The 25,453-nt window shown below is 38.3% G+C and overlaps 1 protein-coding gene across 4 annotated transcripts in view; it reads right to left on the reverse strand.

Moving 5' to 3' along the window:
- ADAMTSL1 (ADAMTS like 1) overlaps positions 1–25,453 on the reverse strand; it is a 389,415-nt gene that overhangs the window by 107,010 nt on the left and 256,952 nt on the right. For all 4 annotated transcript variants that reach the window (XM_039729898.1, XM_039729897.1, XM_039729899.1 and 1 more), the window contains 3 exons: positions 15,242–15,368; positions 9,415–9,489; positions 6,359–6,516 (listed from right to left, as the gene is read on the reverse strand). In XM_039729898.1, the coding sequence (XP_039585832.1) occupies positions 6,359–6,516; positions 9,415–9,489; positions 15,242–15,368 (360 nt within the window). The remainder of the gene's footprint in view (positions 1–6,358; positions 6,517–9,414; positions 9,490–15,241; positions 15,369–25,453) is intronic.

Raw genomic sequence — 25,453 nt, forward strand, 5'->3', positions numbered from 1 at the left:
ATAGATAGAAATTTTTAACAGTTTTCAGAAGTCACTTCATGACTCATGAGAAAACTTCAGTCCAATATCTTCTAGCTCAGTTATTGGGTGAGTAGATAGAATGTAAAAAGAAAACACAATTTCAATAGTATTCTGAGAAAGATAATTTTCCTGAACACTTTGTCAAAAAAAAAAAAAAACCAAAACAAACCCATAAAGGTAGTTTCGTTATTCTAGGTTTTTTTCTTGGTCCATCAACAAAGGTCCTAGACAGATCCTCCTAGAAGATCTTCCTATGAACTGATGACTGGGTAACAAATAACAGTCAAATAACCTGCTCTTGCAATGGATGAAGGATGTGGAATTTCTCAGGGATATGTGCTACAGCATGAGCTGTTAGCCAGATGCACAGATGAGCAGGATAAAGGCTCAATCATGAGCTTACCAAGTTTGCTAATGAAAAAGTTTATGGATGGTGCCTAAAATGGAAACCATCTGTGAAAGCACCCAAAGTTTTGACAGACTAAAATTTGAGTTCAGTAAAAAAAGAAATAATGTCTATGGGAAGCCCCAGTTAATTATATATGCTAATTATATATTAAACTGTTGTCCAGATTAGCTTTTACTATTCAGAATTATAATAGGGTTATTTTAGATATTCCTCTGAAAATATCAGCTCAGGTGCAGCATCAGTTAAAAATATCAATAGAATTTTGCAGAAAGGAAGAAAAATGGAGAGAAAAGTACACAGCCAGGTAAAATCCATTTGTCCTGATTATATGTGTACAGAATCAAGCAACTATTAAGGTTAGAGAAGACCTCTAAGATCATCCAGTCCAACCACTAACTTGACACCACCAAGTTCACCACTACACCATGTCTCTAAGCACATTTACTCAGTTTTTGAACAATTCCAGTATGGGTACTTCCACTACTCCCCTGGGCAGCCTGTTCCAATACTTAATCAGCCTTTTGGTGATGAAATTTTTTCTAGTATTCAATCTATAGTTCCCCTGGCAGAACAGTAGGCCATTTCCTTCTGTCCTATTACTTGTTACATAGGAGAAGAGACTGACCCCCATCTCTTTTCTAGTAATAAACTCACATGTAATAGTAATTTTTTCTAGTAATAAACAAGTAATGACCAGGCTGGTCATTACTTGTGAGTTTATTACTAGAAATTATTACAAAAATTGTATATTTTTTGGATATCAGGAGATCAGATTAGGTGATTTTTATGACTATTACTATGAAAAGAAGCATTGAATGCAAACATAGGTTTATAAAACCCATTGATACAGACATGCTTCCAGCTAAATCCAATCTGCAGTGTGCCAAAATGACTTCAGGGAGACAGATATCTCAAGAGGTACTTCTCCTTTACAACAAATTGACAATATTCCATTGATCTCTTCTAGATACCCAAAAGCTGAATCAGTTACATTAAACTTTAACTATTACTATTTCTGTCTACTCAGCCTTAATTCTATCTCATCAGTTTCCAGGAGCACCATCTTAACCCCAAGCTGTCAGTGCTTCCAAGATTCTTCACCACTTCCCACCTGATAGGAAGCTTTCTCCCAAATATGAGGTACAATGTCTTACAGAAACCTCTGCCAGCATCAGAACTAAATTGCACAGAAGACCCTTACTGTCTTTACTTCCAATTCTAATACGATAATACCTCAAATATCCAACAATATGTGAACTATAAACAGTAGCTCTTTGCTGCTCGAGCAAATTTGCATTATTTGGCCTCTGCCTTAAAACAAGCGCTGAAATAAATTGTTTCATGCCACAAAGTAAATCACTGTGTGCTCCTTGTTCAAAGTAACATTTAATCCAATCCTGGCCCTAGACTGACAAGGTACATCAACCTCTCTGCCAGCTGGCTGCCTGTACATTAATTATCTCCTGCATGCCCTTGCAAGTCCCAGGAAGTGTAGACCAAGTCCCAACCTTATTTTCTTTTGCTAACCTGGACTATTATCAAATGCTTGTATCTCACCAGCACCTTCTGCCAGTGCTAGATTGCAGCTGAGCCAACAGCTGTCTGGCTAGCTCTAGAGTTCTGTAATTCAGCATGCACTTATGAGATGCATTTTATGACTTTTTGGACAATTGGTGGCCAAAGCCCTGAATTCAGCAGTAACTCTGCCCAAGCGAACCCAGTCCACTCCATTTCTAATCAGCCAGCAGCACACCCCAGCCACCAGCACAAAAAAAAAGGACCAGACACTCTCCTGGCAGCAGCACTTAGCCAAGGCTTGTCAGACCTAGCACTACAAAAAGACAACCAATACAATGCAATCCTAATCTAAATAGCTCTAAAAGTCTCCAGACAAACATTTGTGCAATTCAACTTTATGCATCCCTCATGCAAAGGACTTGGTCTAGGCAAACACTATGACTACCTCATCAATATCTGGCATCTAAAACCAACATAAACATAGTCCAGCCTAGATCTAGGCCTACAATTATTTATCCTCCAAACCAAACCCAAGCCTAGATAATACCCTTCACTACACCTTGTTTTCAACCCACTGGTCTTTGCTGGCTCACACCTCAGCCACAGGATTAAGGTCCTTGCCGTACAACAATCAGCTTGTGAAGCAGATCCCAACAGGCTGTGCTTTGCCAGCCCCACTCTTCACTGGCAGCTGCTACTGGTGGTTCCTGTAAGCCTGCCACTAATACATTTCATATTTACAGTCATCAGGTGATGTCCGCTCTCATTATATGGCCAGCTGTAGACCCTGTCTTACAGTACTGCTTCATCCTGCTCAAAGGAGAGCAGATGCAGATGAACTGAGTACCCCAAGATTCTCTGTTTAGGGTCTGAAATGTACACTAACAGAGGAGATGTTTTAGCACAGACAAGTGAACAAACATAACACCAGCAACAGAGCAGGTCAGGGGCAGCTCTGGTGTAAAAGGCATGCCCCCCTGTGTTATATTACTACTCTTATCTCTAGACCACAGAAACAGATTTCCAAATGAAAATGGACCTTCGTTTATTCAGGATTATGTCAAACACAACACATTCTTCTTACAGGAAAGAGGCACTTCTATTCATGTGAACCAGAATTTTGTACTGAAAACATCAAAACAGAGAAATCATCAGAATTTAGGAAAAGCAGTTCTAGTGGGATTTAAGTTTACTGGCACATTTGCTAGGTCTTTTGCCTTTCAAAAATTAAAGTTTACAGTGGAGACTTATAATTCTCAAAATGATCAGTCTAAAAAATAAGAACATGAATAGCTTTGCAACTGCTTCAATTTTGTGATAACAATATTTTCTTTTAAATACACTACTTTTCTTTTAAATACACTACTATTTACACATCTTGTGAAAAAATTGCAAAGTTTTGCACAGGGGGAATGTGCCATTGATTATTACACAGTAAAGCAATCCAGTAATTATACAACTCGGCTCCTCCAGGAACAGCATGAGGTTTCTTCTTGCAATTTTAATGCACTTTGTGTTAGCAATAAAGAAAATTAAGTGTCAACTCTCACACTGAGTTTCTACTTCTGAATTATATCCAGGCGTCTAACTTGACCTGTCTGAATAAGAGCATTCAGGTTCAAGTGAAAAGGATTTCAAGAATAATTCTGGGAACAATGATTCTAAAACTGTATGTCCTGGGTTAACTATATGATGCTTTTATTGCCAATTGTCTTGTTCTGTTTATGCTGAAAAATAAGTTTCGCACCTTTAAGACTTGTTGCAGTGAGTTAAGAGGGGAGGGAAGAATCGTGCAGTTTGTTTTCAGACACTGCACTCATTCCTCCACATTCCTGTTCCTGGACTGTGTTGTCTGTGGATGGACAGACAGCAGGACACAGCTCTCCTTTCCTTTTAGTTAGTTTTAGCTAGCTGAGGCAGAGAAGTTCCCTGGACTGCTGTTTTTCTTTTTCTTGGACCTGTTCAAACCTGCTCTGGCCTGAACACCAGCAGAGCACCGGCAGCTCCACCTGTGCCCGTCGGGCCAGGCCTGGGCCGCGGCGTCTCCAGCGCCAGAGGGACTGACCAGAGACTGAGTGAGCCGAGCTGCAGCCCAAGGAGGGGACTGTTCTGAGCTTGCCATCTTTTTTGGAGCAGCAAGAGGTTTTATTGTTTCATATTGTTTGGGTTTTATTGTTTAATAAACAGGTTTTATTCCACTTTTATCCAAAGAAGTCTTTCTCCCAAACCAGTTGGGGGAGGGGCCAATTGAATCTGCTTTTCTAGAGGAACCCATTTAGGGGTTCTCTCCCAAATTTGCCCTGAACCAGGACACTATAGTTCTGCTACATCTTCAAATTCACTTAGATCTGTTTGCATAAAAATCTGCCTTGGCCCAGGAAAGAAAATCTTGACACCCACAGAGATCCCACTTTGTAAGGAAAGCTTACTAATATCACAGAGAAATACTTAATGTGATTTTTTTCAAAGAAAAGTATTTTAACTTCAAAATCTGAAGGGAAAATCATCATGGATAAAGCAAGTATGAAAAACAATTTCCAAGCCTGACATAACTGAGAGGTAGCATCTTGGATTGCATGCAGTTGTACACGCATCTGTGCATGCTTTTATCTGGTAAAATCTAACAAAGTAAATATCCAGAAGAAAAAAAACCTTGTTAGAAAAATAATTTAATAGTTCAGAATAATATCTGTGTTGCATGAAGTACTAGCCAAAGAATCTTATATAGCTGTTGATTAAAAATGAGCTGTGACTCAAGAGAAGAGAATTTTTTAGTGCCTAATCCAATGCAAAATTTAATCCTAATCTTAGAAAAGATCCTACAACCATGAACAATGGGTTGGGGGTTTTGATGTATTTTTCTATATCCACAAAAGACAACAGATTTAACACCTAATGAGTCACGTTACTCTGACTTTCAAAGTTACAAACATATAGCAGAACTCAAAATAGTTTCACCTCAATTCAGCAGTCTGTTCTGCCCATGCCTAGCCAACTTATAGATTCATACTGGTCAGACTGTCATCATTTATACAGAGTACTTCTTTGATTTAATCATCACGTCTCACCTTGCTTTGATAGAGAAGAAAATGCAAGCACTAAGGGATAAAAGTATTTTCCCTGTCACAAAAGACAACAGTGGAAAGATAGGGAAGAGAGTACAACCCTCCTGTTGCCACTGCAGGACAACTGGTCTATGTAATTAGCTGTTTCCCACTATTATATTATAACTAGGCTGCCAGAAATTCACAGACAACAGAAATAAAACAAAGTGACAAATACGGTTTACATTGCACTGATGCTTGCCATCTCTGTATCACCTGTAAAAGAGGTAAATGAGTTTTAGATATTTTGCATTGAACAGTATCTATTTTAGCAAGGCGTTTTTGTTCTGCCATTCAAAGAGGAAGGAACATATTCCTTAGCTCAGGCTTCTCCTTGTGAATGAGTTCTGAAAATTTTAATTTGCTTTTTCAGCTGCTAACATACCACGATGGACAGGGGACAGTCTACAAGACTGTTCTACTTCCCAAAGTAACCCATTCCAGCACAGCTCAGCTGAACTCAGGACAATCACTTAGGACGTTTTCCAGTTCACTGTTCAAACCTCTAGCTGCCATTAGCTCAAGGTTAAAGCAAATGTCATCTACATCTGGGGCTGAAAGTGAAAAATTTGCATGATCCTGGACATGATACAGGTTTTGCAGTTTTACAGCTGAAATCCTTCAGGTTCCTTGGACCTACTGGAAAAGGATTTATTTTATTGCAACTTCAAAATGTTCATTTTTGTATGTTTGTTCTCCCACAGAATGTATGCATTGCTTCCAGCAATATGTTTTATATTACCTGGAAGAATAGAAATGCTCTAATGGGAAGGAACAATTTTCCTCTCATTGCCAGTACCACAAAAAGCAGAACTTCAAGATGATGCCATGACTTCTCAAGCAAAGTTATCCCATTTATTTTAGAGCTTGGGGACTTTTCACTTTCTTTCAGTCTTCTGTGCAACTACATTAGTATACAACCAACAAACTATGGGCCAAAGATGTATCTTTCTACTTATCACAGACAAAGATAACTGCACGTCATTGATTTATAAGTACCTCAGTAGTGCATATAGAAAATAATCTGTCTTTCTTGAAATGAGTTCATCTTTTCTTTTTAGGGTATATATTGGCTATACCTTTCATGACATAAAGGCAGTCTTTCTCTCCTCAGAAGTTCCAGTGAGGCTTTCATCAGATATACAACCATAAAGAATTACATGTAGAGTTCAAGAGATAGCTTGTATTAGGCTTTGTGATAAACATCTACTAGAAAATGAAGATCTAGGAAAATCTCTTTCACCTTCCTAGTACATCTTGTCTTACTTTATGTTGCTCTAAGATGTCAATGACCAATGATGCTCACCTTGATAGTAAAGTCTGCAGAGAGAGGCCCAGATATTCTTAAGATCTCCTTATCAGGAAACTTCTGGAAATCAATGCTAGAATTTTCTACAAGGAAGGAGCCAATGGTGCTGAGGCTGTTTTCACTCTTCACACCTTGGAGAGTCTTAGTTTCCAAATCTGACAAGCAGAAAAAAAATGTCAGGAAACCAAAGCATTGCAATTTGAAGTGAGAGAAGAAAAAAAAACCAAAAAACCAACAACCCAAACCAGCAAAAATTAGTAATATTGCAACTCTTTTCCCATAGTTATTCACATTTGCACACTTTTCTTTTTTCTTCCATCTGCTTTTTGTCTCTGTTCAACCCCTGGATTTTTAGCTCACATTCCCTCCTCACCCATAGGTCATATTTTTACTCTCTTCCAGACATACTAATCCATTCCTTGTTAGGCATATTTGCTGTGGTTTAACTCACCCTCAGTAAGTCACGCTCCTGTGTGGAGCGTGACTCAGACCTTGGCCCGTGAGCACTGCTAAGTTGCTGTACCCTCTTTCAGTTCAAAGGTGGGTCACTAACCACATGTTGTTGTGGTAGACAATTAACTGAAAGCAGGATATCCAGGAAAGAAAGATCAGTATGGCAGCAATCCCATTTCCTCTCCAGAAGCAGTCTGACCCATCCCAGAGGAGTAGAAGGGGAAGGTAGGTGCTGAACCCTCCTGAGTTCTCCATCTGTCTCTCTCTGTATTCACGGTTCCCCAAAATGGCATTAATTCCGATACTGTTTTGTAGTAGCTACTTCTGATTGTCATATTAAAAGTAATGATAATTTCTTAAATACAAGTCAACAGTCAGAAACTAAGTCTGTTTCACCATTCAGCTGGCCTCCCTACCAACTCCAGATTATGCTTTACAGCACATTCACCAGAAAATTGTTTCTGGTAGTTATTTAAAAACAACAGGGCCTTTCATCATGAAAGACTGGAAAGCTGCAAACCTTTCACATATATTTATGAATATAGGCAGAAAAACTCCAACACAATGAGGCAGCTGAGGCATACTATTAATCTATGATAGAGATATATTTTCAAAGACAAGTAAAAAAAAAAGCTTTTATTTGCATCTATTGGGTTGCTAATTTGGGAACAAAAAATGTAATTGCAGCAATTAGACTGCTTTTCATTATGGATTAAGGGAACTAATTAAGGAAAGAAGTTGCCGAGGCAGTACACTAAGAATTTTCACTGTAATGATGAATTCTTTGGTTTTCAGTGAGACCAGTCTCCTCCTTTGTGATGCACTTGGCCATCTATTTGTTTTTGGCAAGGCTGCATGCATCAGTAATAAAGATGGTTTTAAGACTTGTGTATATATAATCAGCCTCCTGTTGACTTCTCCCACAACCGAAGTTCACAGGGGAAAATACTGCCTCCCCCTGAAACTGACTGTAGCTCATACATATATAAAATCCTTTGATGGGTGAACAGAAAGATTAATGGAGACATCTGAAACAAGAAAGAGATATATTTGGACTTATTCATGTTTACACAGCACAGTTAATCTAAATCTCAACCAGTGACTGAGGCAGACCTTGCTGATTCAAATCTCTTTGTAATGAAATATGATATGGCCTGATTGAAGCTTTAGATCTATCTCTCCAGCTAAAATCTCATTTCTCTCTGAGCTCAATTTCACTGAAACAATAAGACAAGTACAAAATTTTCTACCTTGGAAGAGAATGTCTATATTAGAAAAAAAGACACGAAGGAAAGGAAGAGTGCATGTCATGTACTGGGAAAATAATATTAGCCATAACTGGAGCAGCTCAGGAATACCCAAAGGGCCACTTAAAGCTGAGGTACAGGCAGCATTTGAACTTTTAACAAAAACATAACATATATTTTTTCCTTGGTTTATAACTGGTAATTTGCTCGTCTTTATCCACTGCTTTAAATCTGAAGAATCCAGTGCTTTCTCAACACAAGTCCAAAGCCGTAGTACAGGACTAGTAAGCCATCCCTTATTTTGATACCCCGTATAAAATTTTTGGGTGAAAGAAAATATGAAGGCAGTGAAACGATTTGGTGTTTCACATCTTTGCTGACACTCATGTTTGTACCTACACTGACAAACACAGAAGACATAAATGGTCTGTACTGCAGAAAATTCCTAAGGACTTTTGGAAAAATAAAAGGGTAGCCTGACTTATAATAATTTGTGGTACTGAGAGGTCAAGCAGTACAGTTTGGGGTTTTATTCTGATGGTAAATCCTATTTACTAATACTCCAATATTCATTTCCTGCTGATAAGAAAGGAAGCAGCTTGTGAAGAGCCCCTGCACTGGAATATGAGAGAAAGGGGGGCCAGGAGATTCTATTAGTGGAATAAATGGATTTGCCTTCAGGTCTAGCAGAATATTCTCAAAGCCTGAGACTCCTCCCAGAAAAAAGGGATATACAGCTGCTGGGTTACACAGACAAAGCAGGAAAGTGCTAAAGCTAAATGATGGGCTAGCAGAATTCCATGGCCTTAACTCCTTGGAGCAGTATCACTGCTAAAGAACAAGGTTTCATTTTTGTATGTGATTTCAGATCTTTAGAGAGTGATTTTGTGTGTGTGTGTTCATGAGCACACACATGGTGTGAGTGTATATGTGTATCTAGGGGAGAGAGAAAGATCATAACAGAAATGTGTTGAAGCCATGAGCAGCTTGGTGGCTGAGCTGAGCTGCAGGGAAGATTACACTTACTGTTCTCAATATTTCTTCACTCAGTGGTATGTACATTATTAATTTTAAACAAACGCACTTGACACCAACTGAGCCAGCCAAAGGACAAGCAAACAGAAATAACTGAAAAATTATGGAGGGCCAAAGAACTCTGCACTGTTGGCCAAGGTCTACTTTGAAAAAAATGTATCACTGAGATAACTGGGTCTGAGGGAACTTCTGAGAGCAAGACTCGTCTGTGTGTTGAAATCAGTGATCTGAGAGAGTGAAACCAGACGCCACAGTGTAAACAGAGCACTGCAGGTTACCCAAGCTGTCTTAAACAAGGGTACACCAACTTGTACTTACATAAATGATCAGGTCCTTTCAGCACGAGGCGAATTTGTCTACTTCCATAGGGAATAGCAACCACTGTATCATCCACTGTGGGAATGCAAAAACACATGGAGTAAATAAGCAAGGAAATTCCCATCTGTTTTAAAATAAGCATAGAAATATGTGTTTACAAGGCAGTCAAAAGAAAAACCTTAGGGTCAATTAAAAATGCCAAGACTTATTACTAAAAATCTGAAAAAGGAACTTGTTAAATGTAGTAAGAACCTTCTGCTAGAAGAATCCAAACCTGTTGATTTTATTTATCCCCAACTCCTTCACAACTATTTATGGTTTTCATGAGTAACTAATAAGTTCTTATTTCATCACAACTCCACTTAAAACTCTCAAGTATTTTGAATCAGTGTTTGTGGCGAAGTACAGAAGCATAAGATTATTCTGATATTTAATCAGAAGAGCTTTCCCATTTCTCACTTGACATTTTCCCTCTTAAACTCCACAGCTTCTCCATGATCCATGTTATTCTCCATGTTATGTGATGGTCCCCTACTGCTCTCAGGTATCCCTTTCACACCTCTTATTTTCATGACCATAAGGGTTATAATTCTGCTTCTTTTTCTACACTGCTAGCAGAGAGCCCCTGGAAAAGCAGAAGCCCATTAGACTGTCATGTAAATAGGCATTAAGGAAGGATCTTGCACCTATGAAGCCCTTGGAAGCTTTGCCAACTGCATTTAAACCGAGGTGTGAATTAACATATAGGCCATGTGCAGCTGTGAAAGTTACTTAGGTTTGCATTTTTAAAGAGGCAGTAACCTCAGTAATGTCCTGAAAGGAGACACAAAGACACAGAAAGACAACACAAAATGTTATACTTAGGTTATGAAGTGGTCTGCCCAGAGAATGCTGACCTGGACAAATCAGCACATTTCATTCACCTTTCCCTGTCCTTTCTGCCTTCTTCCCATGTAACTGAAGTTGTGAAAGAAAAGGTATGCATGCCTAAAAAGATTTTTTCTGGGTGAGTGAGAAAGTGGTAGATGTGAGAGGAAAAAGTCTTTTTCACTGTTGAACTGCTCACATCTATGTTATGAAAGACCTTCTAGCAGGAGCTACAGCTCTGCTCTCAAAACAGTGTTTTGCCTTGTCAGGTGAGGCCAACTCAGACAATAAAAGCATTTTATCTTTATCCACACAAGTATATGAGTTGGGGTCTTACACTTCTGCCCAGACCAAACTAGGAAAACTCTTGGAACCCAGTTAAATCAGGATTGTCACTCACTAGCAAAATACTTCTTGATGTTGTCATTTTATATCAAAGGTAGAGAGCCAACAGAGAGAGGAAACACTACCAGAGAAACAGAAACTTTTAAGCAATATATTTATTCATCCCAACCTGTAATATCTCAAAAACTGTGAACTTTTAAATTTTGAATTCTGTAATGCAGCATAGGGATTCTTTATACTCTTATATTTCAAAGCTTTATGGGATGAAACATTTATAATTTTGTTGCCTCTTACTACCCCAGAAGTGAGGTGGGAATGTAAGCAGTCCCTCTAAGTGCCAGAAATTTGTGTGGACATAAAGACCATTCACATTTTCAGGAACTTTTGAACCATGTCCCATTTTCAAGTTCTGATTTGGTATTTTTTCTCAAACTATCCAAAATTTCAGTGTCTAAGTCTTTTGTGCCTGGGCTTAAACTCAACACATGTTTTCCTAATTCTCTGATATCTCACTGATTAGTAAAGCTAGGAATCCTTCATATCAATACATAATTAAAATTTTCTACTTGGCAAGACAAATATTCAATTTCTAAAAAATAATTAAATACTGATACTCTAATAATGCTTTCTTGGTACCATTATAGCATTAAGATTCAACCCGGTAGGATAAATTATTTTATCCATTTTGGGGAACAAAATATGTGAGTATGACACATCATTTTGCAGTATATATGCAGCATTTTTTGGACTGAATTTGGAAAAACAGTAACTTCAATTTAAAAAAAAACCCTAATATTAATGGGCTTTATACAAGCCTTATTTAAAGACAGTCCCATGCCATTATTGTATCTGACTGTCCCAGTTACGCACTGTGTGCTGCAGAGCTACAACTCACTGACACGTCACAGAAAACCTGGACAGTTTAAAGCCCATGTGAGCTCATGTCCTCAGCCTGCACCTCCTACCCCAGGGTATTGCTAGGACTATATTTCACCTGATCTTGTACTTGCTCTCCATTTGAAATCCTAGCACGCTTTATGTGAAATGCAAAGCTCAGTGGGATTTATGCTTATCACAGTTCTTCCTGCTTTCACAAAGCAGAAGCAGTGGGGATTGAAGGATAATTTCCTGAGGTTAACAGTGATAAGGAGGAGACATTTCCTGTGAAGAGACGTGAGAGTAAGCAGGCTAACATTTAGTCACAGCTCTCCCCAACAATAACCAGAGAGACAGATTGTTGAGCAGCTGTGTGGAAAACACACAGAATGCTTTAACAGGTGGTTGGTTTTCTCTGGAGACTATGCATAGGGAAGCAAAGGAAGGTCCCGTATAACTGAGAGGACAGTGGCTCAGGGCTGAGAAGAAAGTGCAAGGTTTTAGGCAATAGTTAAATGTCATGTACATACATCAGACTCCCATGAGAGGGAAGTTTCTTCTGGTTTTGTATTTTTAATTTGGATTTTGGACAAATGGTTTGTCAGTTCTCATGATGAAAAATTGAGTTTTTTCTATCTCCAGATAACTACTGACACTCAGTGGAAATCTGGAACCACATATATTTTTGACAGCCATAACAACAGTAATTAGGTGAATATCTACACAGCATTATAATTTCTACTAGTGGATTTTAAACTACTCTGCTGGTAGATGTCAATCCTGTTTTAGAGATATACCAACTTTGCACTGGGTGATTAGCAGAATGCATTCACAACTTATGGGACTAACTCTCTAGCTTCTTGGTGAATACAAAGAAGCCTGCTTAAATGCATCTGATCTTCCTAGGAATGACATACAGAGTTCCCTAAAGAAGATACTAAATAAAAAGAGAAAGATGTATTTTCTGCAGACTTCTAAAGAACCACCCAAGCCACCTAAGAAAAAAGAATGTTTCTGAAATGAATGAGGGTTTTTGTAGCTTTTTTTATTATTAGTCTTACAAAAGTACAGACACAGGTACTTTGTTTTTATTAAAAATGTAGGTTAGAATTCAGCATCACACTACATCCTGCCCTACTATGTTTCTGTCTCTGAGGCCACTGGAACTTGTGTACTACCCCTATAAATAGTGGAGAAGCTATTTCTGTAGGAAATTCTAAGTGTTTAAAAGGTCTATGAATTTCTTTCTCTTATGCCTTTGCATGATATAAACAACAGGGATAAGGGAACCAGATGTGAGCACCAAGAGAAAATTACTTTAGTATGATGATCTCAAGACTGTGTTGAATAGTTTTGAGATACAAACAGCCTCAGAAACTATTGGGACAGCTCTGGAGTAAAGGTCAACTGTCCAACCCATAGAACAGTCCTCAAGATTCAATACTACTCTTAGGGAAACAAAACTCCCAAACGAGGCTAGATAACTAGTCAGTGTTGATACTTGCTGATGTACCTTTGTGATTTTTCTAATGCTGCATGGCAGTCTGTCCTTTAATCCCTTGTTTAAACCACAGATTAAAATATACTTAAATCTAAAAAACCAGGATTATTTTATAACGAAAACTTGAAATTTAGCTATCAACTAGTGATTCCAGTCATTTAAATGACTGAGTAAATAAAATTAATAAGGCCCCGATCACAGATTTGCAAGTGTATTTATGTTTACAGTGACAAATAAGCAAGATCCTGACACACATGAAGTGTCAACAGAGCTGGGGAAGATAAATGCAGAAAATGAACACAATAGATTTTTGAAAGAATTTCAACAATTAAAATCTCAACTTTCCACAACATTTACATATATTTGAAGTCAACTGCAAAAACAGAAATCATATTAATTCACACACATGAAGGGGATTCATAACTATGTCTTTAAGATTTTTAAAAACCCAATTAAAAAATAGACTTACTGTTCACAGATTCAAAGTTCACAGTGTTGCATATAAACATGTATGTTTATAGCAGGGAAGGAAATAATGCCACATTATAAAGACTGCACACAAAATCTACAATTTTCCTAGCTCTGCCTAACAATTATATACAGGCAAATGTGCCTGAGAAATCCATTCTCCAACTTTTTTTCACATTTATCTCAGATTAAGATTGTGCTCTCTGCCATCTGCTCTATTAACTATATAACATTTTTTACATTTAATAGCAAACCATTGGAAATAGGCACTATGTTTTACTAACATTTTAGTCCTGCGCGTAATATATTAGTGACTTTATCCTCAGTAGAGAAGAGATGAGCACCTTTTTACCACAAAGCAACTAAAAACTAATTAATTGCTCCCACAGAAAAAGACATTTGCCAAAAGGAATTCACAAACACTATTATGTCTCAAATGGCCTGTAGATTCCCAAATCTATTCCTGTCCATTGCGAAAAACTTAACAATGAGGTGACATTCCATTCTTAAATCTTTGTGAATTATTTCCTTTGTCCTCTAATGTACAATTCTGCATCAGAACCCTCTTATGAGAATTATTCCTTTTTGCCTTCATACAAAATAGTTGCCCTTCCCTTCCCTTCCTGGAACTTCCCTTCCCTTTCCTCCTTTTTTTTTTTCTTCTACTCTCTCTCTCACTCAGAAAACACAGAGCCACACCTGCACTTAGCTGTCAGCTGCTCTGTGTGCTGTGCTCCACACCAATGCAGTTACTCTTTGACATAGAGAAGCTGGAAAAAGCAGCTTTCCCTGTTACAGAACCCACAAGTGTTACAAGAACCCACACACACACACACAGACACGCACACAGACAGTCTTCAACAGATATTATTGCACTGTTATTTGAATCTTTAAAGTCATGCGCTATGCAGCAATTGCAAAGTTGCTTCAGAATTGTAGAGCTGGTATGATTAAACTCTAAGGTTGGGGGCAGGTTTTTAGGCTAGCACATGTGATTCCTTAGGTGTGCCTACATAGGCATGAAAATACACCTACCTTTTAACCCTTCCTTCAAAGTGACAAGACACACTTTATCTCCCACCCCAAAAGTTTTATAGCTCCATCTGTGGTGCTATAAACAACTTGAAAAAATCTGTCTTGAGATAACCTAACCCCCTCACTGGGGCACACTAATGCTACTTTACCACTCTCAGTTAAAGCTGGGTCAGCATGCAGGAAAGGCCATGTTTTTCTGTAGGCAACTCTCTCAAGCTTGTGTGGGCACTCGCTGTCAAATTCAGTTCCTCAGTTCCCTGCAGAACTGGGTGACCATGCTGAGCATGCAGGCACACGTGATGCTAAGAGGCCTTGGAGACAGCACTCCACCAGGTTGGCACCACCAGCCCCCCAGGGCTTCCCTCTGCTGTAGAGCAGCATAAACCATTCTGCTCAAAGCAGTGTGCACTAAGTCCTGTGCATAGCCAGCTAATACAGCCAGAGAGCTGTTGGAAGAGCCACCTCCTCCTGCTGTCCTGCTTCTCATAAGCAACCAGATAGCTGAGATGGGGAATATGCTGATGACAGCTTTCCACAAGCCTCTGTCCACCCCCACAACCTGACCAACAGTCTGAGCAAGGCTGCTTTAACCCAAGAGGCAAGCACCTGTGGGGACGACTAGACTGAGCACAATTATTCAGGTACCTGAGAAAGAGTGGGGTGAAATCTAGCCTGCAAAAAATGAAACCTTCACTAAAAGGGGAAGGTGGCACTCCACCAGAAGGAACAGCTTACGTTTACTTGCGGAGAGCTGGGACTTATACTGGCCTCGAACCAGCCGGCAGGTGGACCCATCTCCATTGCAGACCCCACAGTTATCTTCCTTGACAGCACTTCCCAGCTGGTGGTCACAGCCAACAATCTGGCAAGAAAGAAAGATGTGCAGTTCAATGTGAGCACTTACCAACTGACTGCTCAATCCATCTCTGCAACTAATTACTCTAAATTTCTCTCTTAGAATCTCTAGAGGGCCATAAAGTACCTTAGCAGTGAAAAAGGTTGAGCAAATCTGGCTGGCAATGTGTACTGAAGTCAGGCGAGAGATAGAGAACAGGTTAGTACTCAATGGCTTTTGCAGTCCAGAGGAAGAAAAGAGTATTGTTGGAGGTTGTTATTTCAGGGCATTGTGAAAATTTCTTGGTCAGAGTCCTATCAGAAATTTCCCTTCTTAGACTTTCACAAAGAAAAATGCCTGAAACAGACAAAAAGACAGATAGGAAGCAGAGAGATAGAGAAAAGTGAAGAGCAGCATGGATCAATAACAGCATGGCTCTGAAATTTTACCTGCTATGCAGCTGGGGAAGCCATGTGGTTTTAATTATGTTTGACAATAATCCCATTCCACACTGTCAATGCCTGCGTTCAGACATTGCAAATGATCTGATAAAAAAGGCTGGAATGGTTGCAACAAAGGCATTGAGAGTCATTGCATGAATGTAATTACCTGCTCTGAAATTGGCTTTATTCCTACATGTAAATTGTTTGGTTAAACATTTTAAGAGTTGAATAGATCAACTAGGTTTCTCAGTTTGCAAAAACCTTGTTATTCTGAGAAGAATCAAATAGTAATTTATAACTAAGTACATTTAAAATTCATGAATGGACTATTTGTTTAACACAGTGTTAATGTAGGCCTTTTGTTTGAACTATAAGTTCTACATCCAAGTTATTAATTTTTTACATAAATAATAGAAATCCAAGAAATTAACAAAGTCCTTGCAACGCTATAATTACCTTTGTAAGTACTAGAAAATTAAAGGCCTTCTAGCATTCTGGCATTTAGAGTAATCGATGAACAAATATTTGTCCATAACTTCTAATGATGTTGTGCTAAGGCTCTTAGCCAAACAGAGAATGTGTATGTGAACACAGGGAATTTTAAATAAAGCATTTTTTCAGCTTTAACTTTTCCCCTATTTCTGAGTTTTAGTTGTCTGAGAACTAGGTCCTAGAAAACGATGAGAGCAAATAGGGCACTTATCATCAAGACTCATAAAAGCTGTATGTGTGACTTGCCCACTAAAACATTTATAGACCAATGTTTCTTATTTGTGCAAATTTGGGTGTGCAGAATTGCGCATCTATGCTAGGGTGACATATGTTTCTGGGTTTGACAATTGCTCTTCATTTGTCTGTGAAAATGCAGGCTTTAATAACCAGTATTTTCTTTTAGCAATTCAATTTCCATTTCTAACATCATTATTTTACTAGCTGCAGAATAGCTGTTTCCTTGATTATCTGTCATATTGACAATATAATTAATTCAATTTAAATCATTATAGATTCAAGCTTGATGAAAGCTATCATCAATTTTTTTTTTTTAAATTTTACCTACTTCTTCCAGGTCAGAACTGGGTCAAAGTCTTGTGCTTACACATTATATTATGATTCCTGTAAGGGAATTCATGAAGTCTAAAGAAGCAACAGTCACAAAAATGATACATTTCCTGAAAAAGCTAGCTATATCAAGACTGCAAGAGACATTTTAACAAATTAGAAACATCACAACAAATAAAGGTTAGAAAACTGAAGCAAAGATATCTTTGCTGTGATTGCTCCATGCAAAACTTCCAAGTACAGATATACAAATTTTATCCACAGAACTGTGTAAGATTTTAATCTATTTTTTTCTGAATGAGAATATTCCTACAGGAGCTGAACCACCTTTGGTATACACAGAGTGGTATGCTTTAACTTCCATGAATGCCTCTGTGTAGAAAAAATGGTAAAAAGAATAATTTGCATGATCTGCAAACTGTATGTCAATGCCTACAAATCAGATTTTCCTTCTAGTGTATTAGAGATCACTAGTACCCGCAGTGAGAAGGGTCCTGCTGGGGAGCCCAGATAGCAGAACAAAGGTCTGAATTCCCTTTCATATCTGCTCAAAAATTCAGTTTAGAGTGGTACACAAATCTTTATGCCTTTGCCTATATTGAAATGAATATGTGAACTGTTTGGATAGAAAACTGGCTGGATCTTAAGTCCAGGTATGAGGTAACCAATTTAAAAAAACCCAGCATTTACTGTTTTAAAGCATTTTTAACTTTATGAATCATCAGCTCACATGTTGCCATGGGCTATACCCTGATTAAAGTTAATTTATAAACTGAGCAATTTGGAGCTAGGTCACAACTTGTGGAGGAAACCACCAGGAAAATCTCAGGTGTGAAAGGAAGTTATATTATGGTTTGTTTCTTTTTTTGAGTTGGACAGCAATTACCAGTGTACAGTATAAAAATATTTATTCTGTTGAAATGCTGTGTTTCAAATGGAAGTATGAGCAAAGTGGAAGTATGGAGACCTTTGTAATTACTAATATTTCTGTGGTATGTGCAAAATGTATATTAACCTTACTGTATTTGGAATTGTCTCAGATAACTTTATACAATTAAAAGTTTGATGAAATTAATTGAATATCCTATTTGTTCCCGAGGTCTCTGCAGAGATTTTTCTGTACTGTGTTAGATTATCTGTCTAAATAGATATGCAGAGCTCTGGAAATATGTATGAAATTTTCATAGAAAAAAAACTTATGAGTGATTAACCAATGCCTGAAATAAAAAAAATTCCCAAGTTTATTCTTTTTTCCTTGTCTCTCCTTGTCTCTCCTTGTCTCTCCTTGTCTCTCCTTGTCTCTCCTTGTCTCTCCTTGTCTCTCCTTGTCTCTCCTTGTCTCTCCTTGTCTCTCCTTGTCTCTCCTTGTCTCTCCTTGTCTCTCCTTGTCTCTCCTTGTCTCTCCTTGTCTCTCCTTGTCTCTCCTTCTCCTTCTCCTTCTCCTTCTCCTTCTCCTTCTCCTTCTCCTTCTCCTTCTCCTTCTTCTCCTTCTCCTTCTCCTTCTTTTAATTTCTCATTACTTAGGGAAATTCTTCCATTTTTTGAAGGTAATTACAGGCACTAGAAAAGTTGCTAGTATTTGAAATGGAGTCACTGATGCTTTAAAATGAAACACACTACTCCCAATCTCTTATATGAGTTTTTAGTAGCTCTTACATGAAAACATTTTGCAGGCTGGACTTTTGTGACAGCAAAAGATCAGACAAGGAAATATTGAAGTGCTCCTGAAAAAATACACAGCTCATGAGAGCAATATCTTTTGTCTCTGAACAGAAGAAACAAAAGTTTAGCTGAGTTGAGAACATGTAATTTCCATAATATTATTTTCACTGTCCATCAAGGCTGCAGAGAACTCACTAAAAAAGGTTATGGAAGAGGTGAAAATATGTCACCACTCACCCAGAAATCTGCAAAGGGTTAACAAGGAACAGGAAGGCAGAATTTTTTCTTTCAGCATTTACCCAGAAAGCACGAACAAAACACAGAGGGAATGTTTTAAAATGGCTATAATCAGAGATGTTGAAGATGCAAGATACTACGTGAGGCCAGCTACCAAAAACAGTAGACTGACTTGGTCTGCAGAACTAGAAAAGTCTGCCAAGACAATGTGTGGGTCTGTTCACGAGAGGTGGCTGAGGATCTTGTCATAAAAATAAGCACCATGGAAGGCACTGCTTCATCACCATGGTAAGCCAAGGAAATACCTTGTACCTCCGATCTACAGCTCATAGTAATGGTTTGGGGGACACAGTTTGAAACACCTTAATGACAATTTTGAATCATAAGTCTAGGCAATATTTCACTCTCCAAAAAGCTTTGAAATGTCAACTCCATGTCTTGGTTTGAAACTGGATCTAATGTTGAAATCCTGAAGTTTCTGTGGAATAGAAACTTCCCTTTCCAATGCATTCTAGTTCTGATCTCAATATATCCTGGGGGGTTTAGGGTGATGAAGTCTTTTTCAATCCATAAAAGCCTGGGAAGGAAGACTCCACTAGAAAGGAAAATGGATTACTACAACAAATTGTGCCTGGAAATGTTTTGAAGTAAGCAGTTTTCATACTCATTTCTATTACATGTTAAGCTTCCTCCCCTTAAAGCAGAGTAATGAAGCACAGACTTTCCACACTGAAATCTTTTGAGTTTCAAGTTGCTGAAGTGTGGTCAGAGGCTTGAACTGCACATTGTTACTCCACAAAATGTCAGAAGCAGCTCCATTAAGTTCCCTGACTATCTAATCCAAACTCCATTAAAATCAAGAACATGCACTTATAAGTTTGATAAGTTTTGGATGAAACTCTTATGTGTTTCTAAAGGTGCTTCTATGAAGCTCATTACTGTTGAGGTTAAATGCCCTTAAAGCAGTAGAGCTAGATTTTGCAGAGCTCTGGATGGCTCTCAGAATATGGAAACTGTCAATCATGTAGTACCAGAGTGAGGAAATCACAGATGAGTACCAACTGCCTGCCCAGACCTTCTTCACAACCTCTAAAGTGAGCTGATTTTTTATTTTCCTTATGGGTTTAGCGTAGAAAGTCCAGCAACAAAAAGCCAGAATAATAACAGCTAATCCCTAGTTGGCCAATCCTGTATTGTTTTCTGGCATAAGGTACCACAGTTCTACTCAGAGGTAAAGATTCCATATTATATTTTAGGCTGAAGTCCCAGACTTCATGCTGAGTTTGACTCTCCCCCCATCTTCCTCCCCCCAAGCCCCCCCTTACTCCACCTGACAGCCCATGGTTTGACAGAACAAAAATAACGATATTCCTGACTTTGAGACACATTGCAAAATAATTTTTACAGGATGCTGCAAGAAAAGAGATGACTATCAAGTTTGTAGATCAACTACTTGCATGTTATTTAAAAGCATCGGGCTAAAAGTCCCACAACAGGAGTTGGAACTAAATCATTGAGTGCGTGCATGAGTGTTATAAGTGTATGTGTTCCCCTTGTGGACTTGAACTCTGGCTCAGTTTAGCAGATTTTTCCAGAAATAAAACTGGACCAGCAATGACAGGTTCTGCTCCAGCCCTGCTAGTCTGGAAATGCCCTGAAGTAAGAAGTTTTCATAATAATTTCTATTCAGTATTAAGAAATCCTAAGCAGGAAATAATGTAATAAAGCAAGCTTGCAAATCCAGGCAATTATAAATAAATCTCTCTGTTTTTCAAGGGGCATGTCTGCAGTTCAAACGCAAGAAGTTCTGAGAATCTGAGAAAAACAAAGTTGCCCTTCACATAGATACTAATGTGGGGCTCAATGTGGGACTTGTGCGGATTGTCACTGCTCAGTTGAAAAGGTTTTGGATTAGAGCCATCATTTCAACTGGGTTCAAAATCCTGTTTTACAGAATCAGCATGAAGAGCTGCATTACTCTTCAATTTACTGGGGAGAGAACAAGCTTGAGCTTGTACAGCAAACTGGGTCTGTGTTGGTGTCTGTGACATGAGGACTTGCAGCTTCTGCTGATGAGGTATCTGCCCTTCAGCGCACTGATGCCTTTGCGATTACATTGTACAGCCCCAGCATTTTTCTGGCACAGCCTCATGACATTATCCCATCACAGGCAATCTTGACCAGCACCAGGCACAAGGCATGACTCCCACAGGTCCCCAGGAATTCCAGTGGAGGTACACCACAATCCAACTATAATCAATGACCATAAGATGATTTCCACAATGGCAAGGTAATTTGTAACTATGCTGGTAACAGAAGGCCCAGTAGCATGTGCAATCAGTGTACTTGCTTGGTATTCAAGAGAAATATACCTTACAACTGTTCAGGCAGTGAGAAACAAACTTCAGTTACTTATGAGTACCCCAATTGTTAAATACAGCCATTGAAGTGGCTAAGATACACCTTCCAACACATGAAACATGGCTGGCCAGATTATAAATTTGTTGCTGCTGGTTGCCTTATCTACCACTAATTCACTGCAACCAATCTGCAAATCCTGCTTGGTACCTGTCCCATCATTTCAGGTAACCAGAGATCTCTGCTATTAATATATTTAAACAAAGACCCTTATATAGCCTCACTCAACCAGCACAGCAGACACAATACTTTGGGAATCAATGGTTCAGCCAAAGCCCTAGAAGCAAACAGCAAATACCCAACAGCAGAAGGAACTGAAGAGAAATTTCTATTTCTTATTTTTCTCTCAGGGAAAAATAAATATAAAGTTGCTCTGAAGCTACCCTTAATTAAAAAAAATAGAAATTAAACTATTTTTAAAGGTGCCACTTCTAAATAAGGATTACAGATGGTCTAAAGTCTTGGATGTGGGGAAAAGTTTACTTGTTACATGCAAATTTAATTAGGAGGAATCTCCCAAGATAAAAAAAAAGATTGAATTTTTCAGGTTTAGTCATTTTTAACCAACCAGGTTTTTTTGTGTGAGCCACCATAGGAGAGTCCACAGATGTATGAACAAAGCTCCCTGTAGTTCATCCTCTGATGATACAAAAGTCCACAGGCTACTGCTGTGTAAGAAGCAACATTCAAACAGAACTAACTTCCAAGAGTTTATAAACAGGCAACAACAGGAAGAAAAGAAGCTTCTGTGATTAATCATATTCATTTATAATTTCATTTACACTTTGGTTTTCGCTGCATTTAGGTTTACATATTGATATTGAGTTGGAGTAAAAATTAGTTTCTCCTTTGTCCTTACATGTCCTTATGTGTATTTCTTGAAGAAGGAGAAAAGAACCCCTAACTTTGCTTTTTTAGCTACTTCTCTTTAGCAGATCATTACTGAAATACTTGTGTTTCTCCAGAAGAATCACATCTATTGTCTGGATATCTTAGCAGTTCCAGGGGAAAGATTTGTCAGTTTTTGAAGAATATTAAAACACTACATCAGAAAGTGACTGCAAAGGCCAGTCTATCACAAAATTCATCAAGGCAGCTCTCCCTCAGAGGTAGCAACGTCCTTGAGAAACCAAGAGAAAATTCTGCCTGCTGGACTTACTCTTTTCTCCTAGAACATGAGAAACTAATTGTAAAAGCATTTAATTGACACTTGTGACACATTACTTTTGACTGCGACTCTTTGTAAGCTCTGGTGACTTCACGACATGCTTGAAATTGCTATTCAGAGCTCTCTTCTCTTGGGCTGTACAAGCTTCTTTTGTTGGCAGGAGTCAGTCCTCTGTTGGCTGGATCAATGGGGATCCAGCTGCCGAGCTTTGCTATACCAGTGCCAGCAAAGATTTTCTGGTGCTTTGACAGTCACATAATCTGTGTTATCAAGGAACAGATATCTTCCACAGTTCAAATACTTGAGAAATGCTACTTGTCCCCAGGCTACTGCTGAAACAGCTCAGCTAGTCTATATGGTACTCCATGCTGCTGCTCAGTGTGTAAAAGGAATGTATGCAGGCCCTAGAAGACATTTAGGATAACAGAGGAAACTATCTCTCATGCCTGCAACACACCTGTCCAAGTAACTGGACCCCTTGCCAAGGTTTTCAATGAGAATCACAAATCTGTTTTGCTGAGGACTCTAAAAACTGCTGCACCATTGCAGACATCTTGCCATCCTCATATAGCAATAAAGCCAGTGCACCAGTCTAACAACTCAGGTTTTTAGGTGTACTAGAGGAATACATGAAGAGAGATTATTTCCTGGTAACTGAAAGAGAAGCCTTAGAAGTCTCCAAGTTCTTCTTTTAAATTTCTTATTATTGTCAAGCCTCCAAATGACAATGTTCCTCCCTCTGCCACCAGCTAAGGGAGCTGCTGTGAGTGCTGCTGGTCAAAGACATGTGAGCAGTAGATAAGTTGGTCAGCATTGGAGAACAGGACTTGTTTCTGCTAAAAGACTAGAACAAAGTATCTCTGCAGATGTGCTAACCTCTGTTAGTCCAGAAAGTAAAAAGCTGGTAACTCAGAGCAAGGGAGTTCTAATAGTGCAACTGAGAATTCTTTCACACACAAAAGATAATCCCATTTCCCTTCCACTCTCCACCACAAAACTGTTCCTACCTGGCATGATGATAGCAATTTAAGCATTTGGCTACTATTATGAATCATGGTTCTCTACCCCACTCCTTTCTGTGTGCTGGAAAGACATCACACTGGGGGAAAAGCTACTTTTTTGCCTCAGAAAAACTGAAATTCATCAACAAGAGAACAAAATCATGATGTGCTACCTGCAAAATATTCAAACAACAATTCAGTCATTCAGCCCAACACAGGTTCAAAACATATGACCAACAGACAAAGAATTCAGTACTTTCTGAAATGTTATCTCCGCAAAAGACATCTAGGTTTCAATGGACTATAAAGAAAAAAAAAAAGGGTTACAAACAGGAGGCAGAAATAGCCAAACTACACAAGACTGAAGTCTCTGCACTACGTAATACTTTGACTTATTTTTCCACAAATAATTTTTTTTTATGACCTGATTTCTGTCATAGTTGTGGCAGAAGAAAAAGATTATTACTGGAAGTTGTCATGGGGGACAAAATACCTCTAAAATAATATGGGTTGGTGGAAATACAAATGATGTTTTTATTGAGAATTAATAAAACAAAAGCCATTCATTTCTCTACCTTGTCATCAAACAGGCAAATAATGGCACTTTCAGTCCTCCTGCATGTGTGAAAGACAGAAACACAGGTAAAAATCTCCTACTGGAAGTTACTGGCTCAGAGTATTCACAGTTAGATAAGGTCTAAGTGCAGACAAAAAGGGATCTTGAGAAAATCAGCACACAATCCTCCTTGTTACCAGTGCTCAAGGAGGACAAGAACAGTCTCCACTATTAGAATAATAATGTTGCAGGGTGGAAAAATGCAGATCAGGGGTTAACATGGGGCAGGATAGACTCCTGGTGTTTTCATTCCCCAGAACTGGAGTTGACTTGAAAGCAAGGCATGCAAAGAAATCAGAACCCAAGCTAAGGAATGACTAGGAGCAGTCAATGGCCCAGCTGCAAATTCCTGCAGCTATATCCCAAGTGTATCCCACATGGACAGTCAGGGCCCAAGGCAGGCTTATAAGCCTTCAAGAGCCTGCTGAGGTGACCACCTAATCTTATTTTTACCTGTCTCATGCAGATTTACTGTGCCAATGAGTAAAATTTCCATACACCAGACTCCAAACATGCGACACTGTTATCCTGATTATCTCTGTATTTTGGGCTGAACTGGAAACAGGAGAGGATGCGTTCAGAAGAGAGAAGGAGAAACTCTCTATCATGAAGTCATGACACACAGGACATACAGCACAGTTACCTATTTAAAGTGGAGCAGAATTTCCCAGTCTAGACACACAGACGCACATACACAGACAGAGTCATTTAAGTATTGGTGTATCTAGAACCACAAAATAGAGCCAAGGACTAGTTTGGGTTGTAAGGGACCTCTAAAGGTCATCTAGGTCAACCCCCCAGCTACTGGCTGAGCACAGAATCAAAATAAAACCTCCAAGATCACCAAGTCTGACTTCTGACCAGCTACAGGTAATTAAAGTTAGCTAAAGACAACTAAGCTTGTTAGCTAACTTGAATTCACTATGCAGCACAGTAAAATAAACTCTTAGAAATCAGTAAATCAGATTTTTTTAAAAAACTACCGTCAGTATTATGTGAAAGTAGATCTTTAAAGAGAAATTTAATACTCTGTAAATAGTAAACATTATATTAATATAAACATTAATATATTAATATAATATTTCTGGGATTTAACAAATAACCTGTAAAATTAAGAGAATGTAAAGGAGAAAGTTATCCATTTTTGTGAGAAAACAAAAGGCTGGTTTTGGTCCTAAACAACTTTTTTGTAATAACAAATTTAGTTAACAGCCTTCTTAAAAAACCCCAGTTTTGCAATCATTGGATCTGATCCTACAATTAGAACTATAATATGATTCATCATGTTATTCTACCATATAGATTAAGTAATTTTATGGTCTTTAATAAAAAACCCCAGCAATAACAGTAATATTATTATTATTATTATTATTATTATTATTATTATTATTATTATTATTATTGTTATTGTTATTGTTATTATTATTAACAACAACAATAATCGTAATAACAATAACAATAATAATAATAATGATAATAATAATGAAAGCTTTAATAGAATTAGAATT

This window comes from Passer montanus, unplaced genomic scaffold (assembly GCF_014805655.1).
Source record: "Passer montanus isolate IOZ18808 unplaced genomic scaffold, ASM1480565v1 scaffold7, whole genome shotgun sequence".
Lineage (NCBI taxonomy): Eukaryota > Metazoa > Chordata > Aves > Passeriformes > Passeridae > Passer > Passer montanus.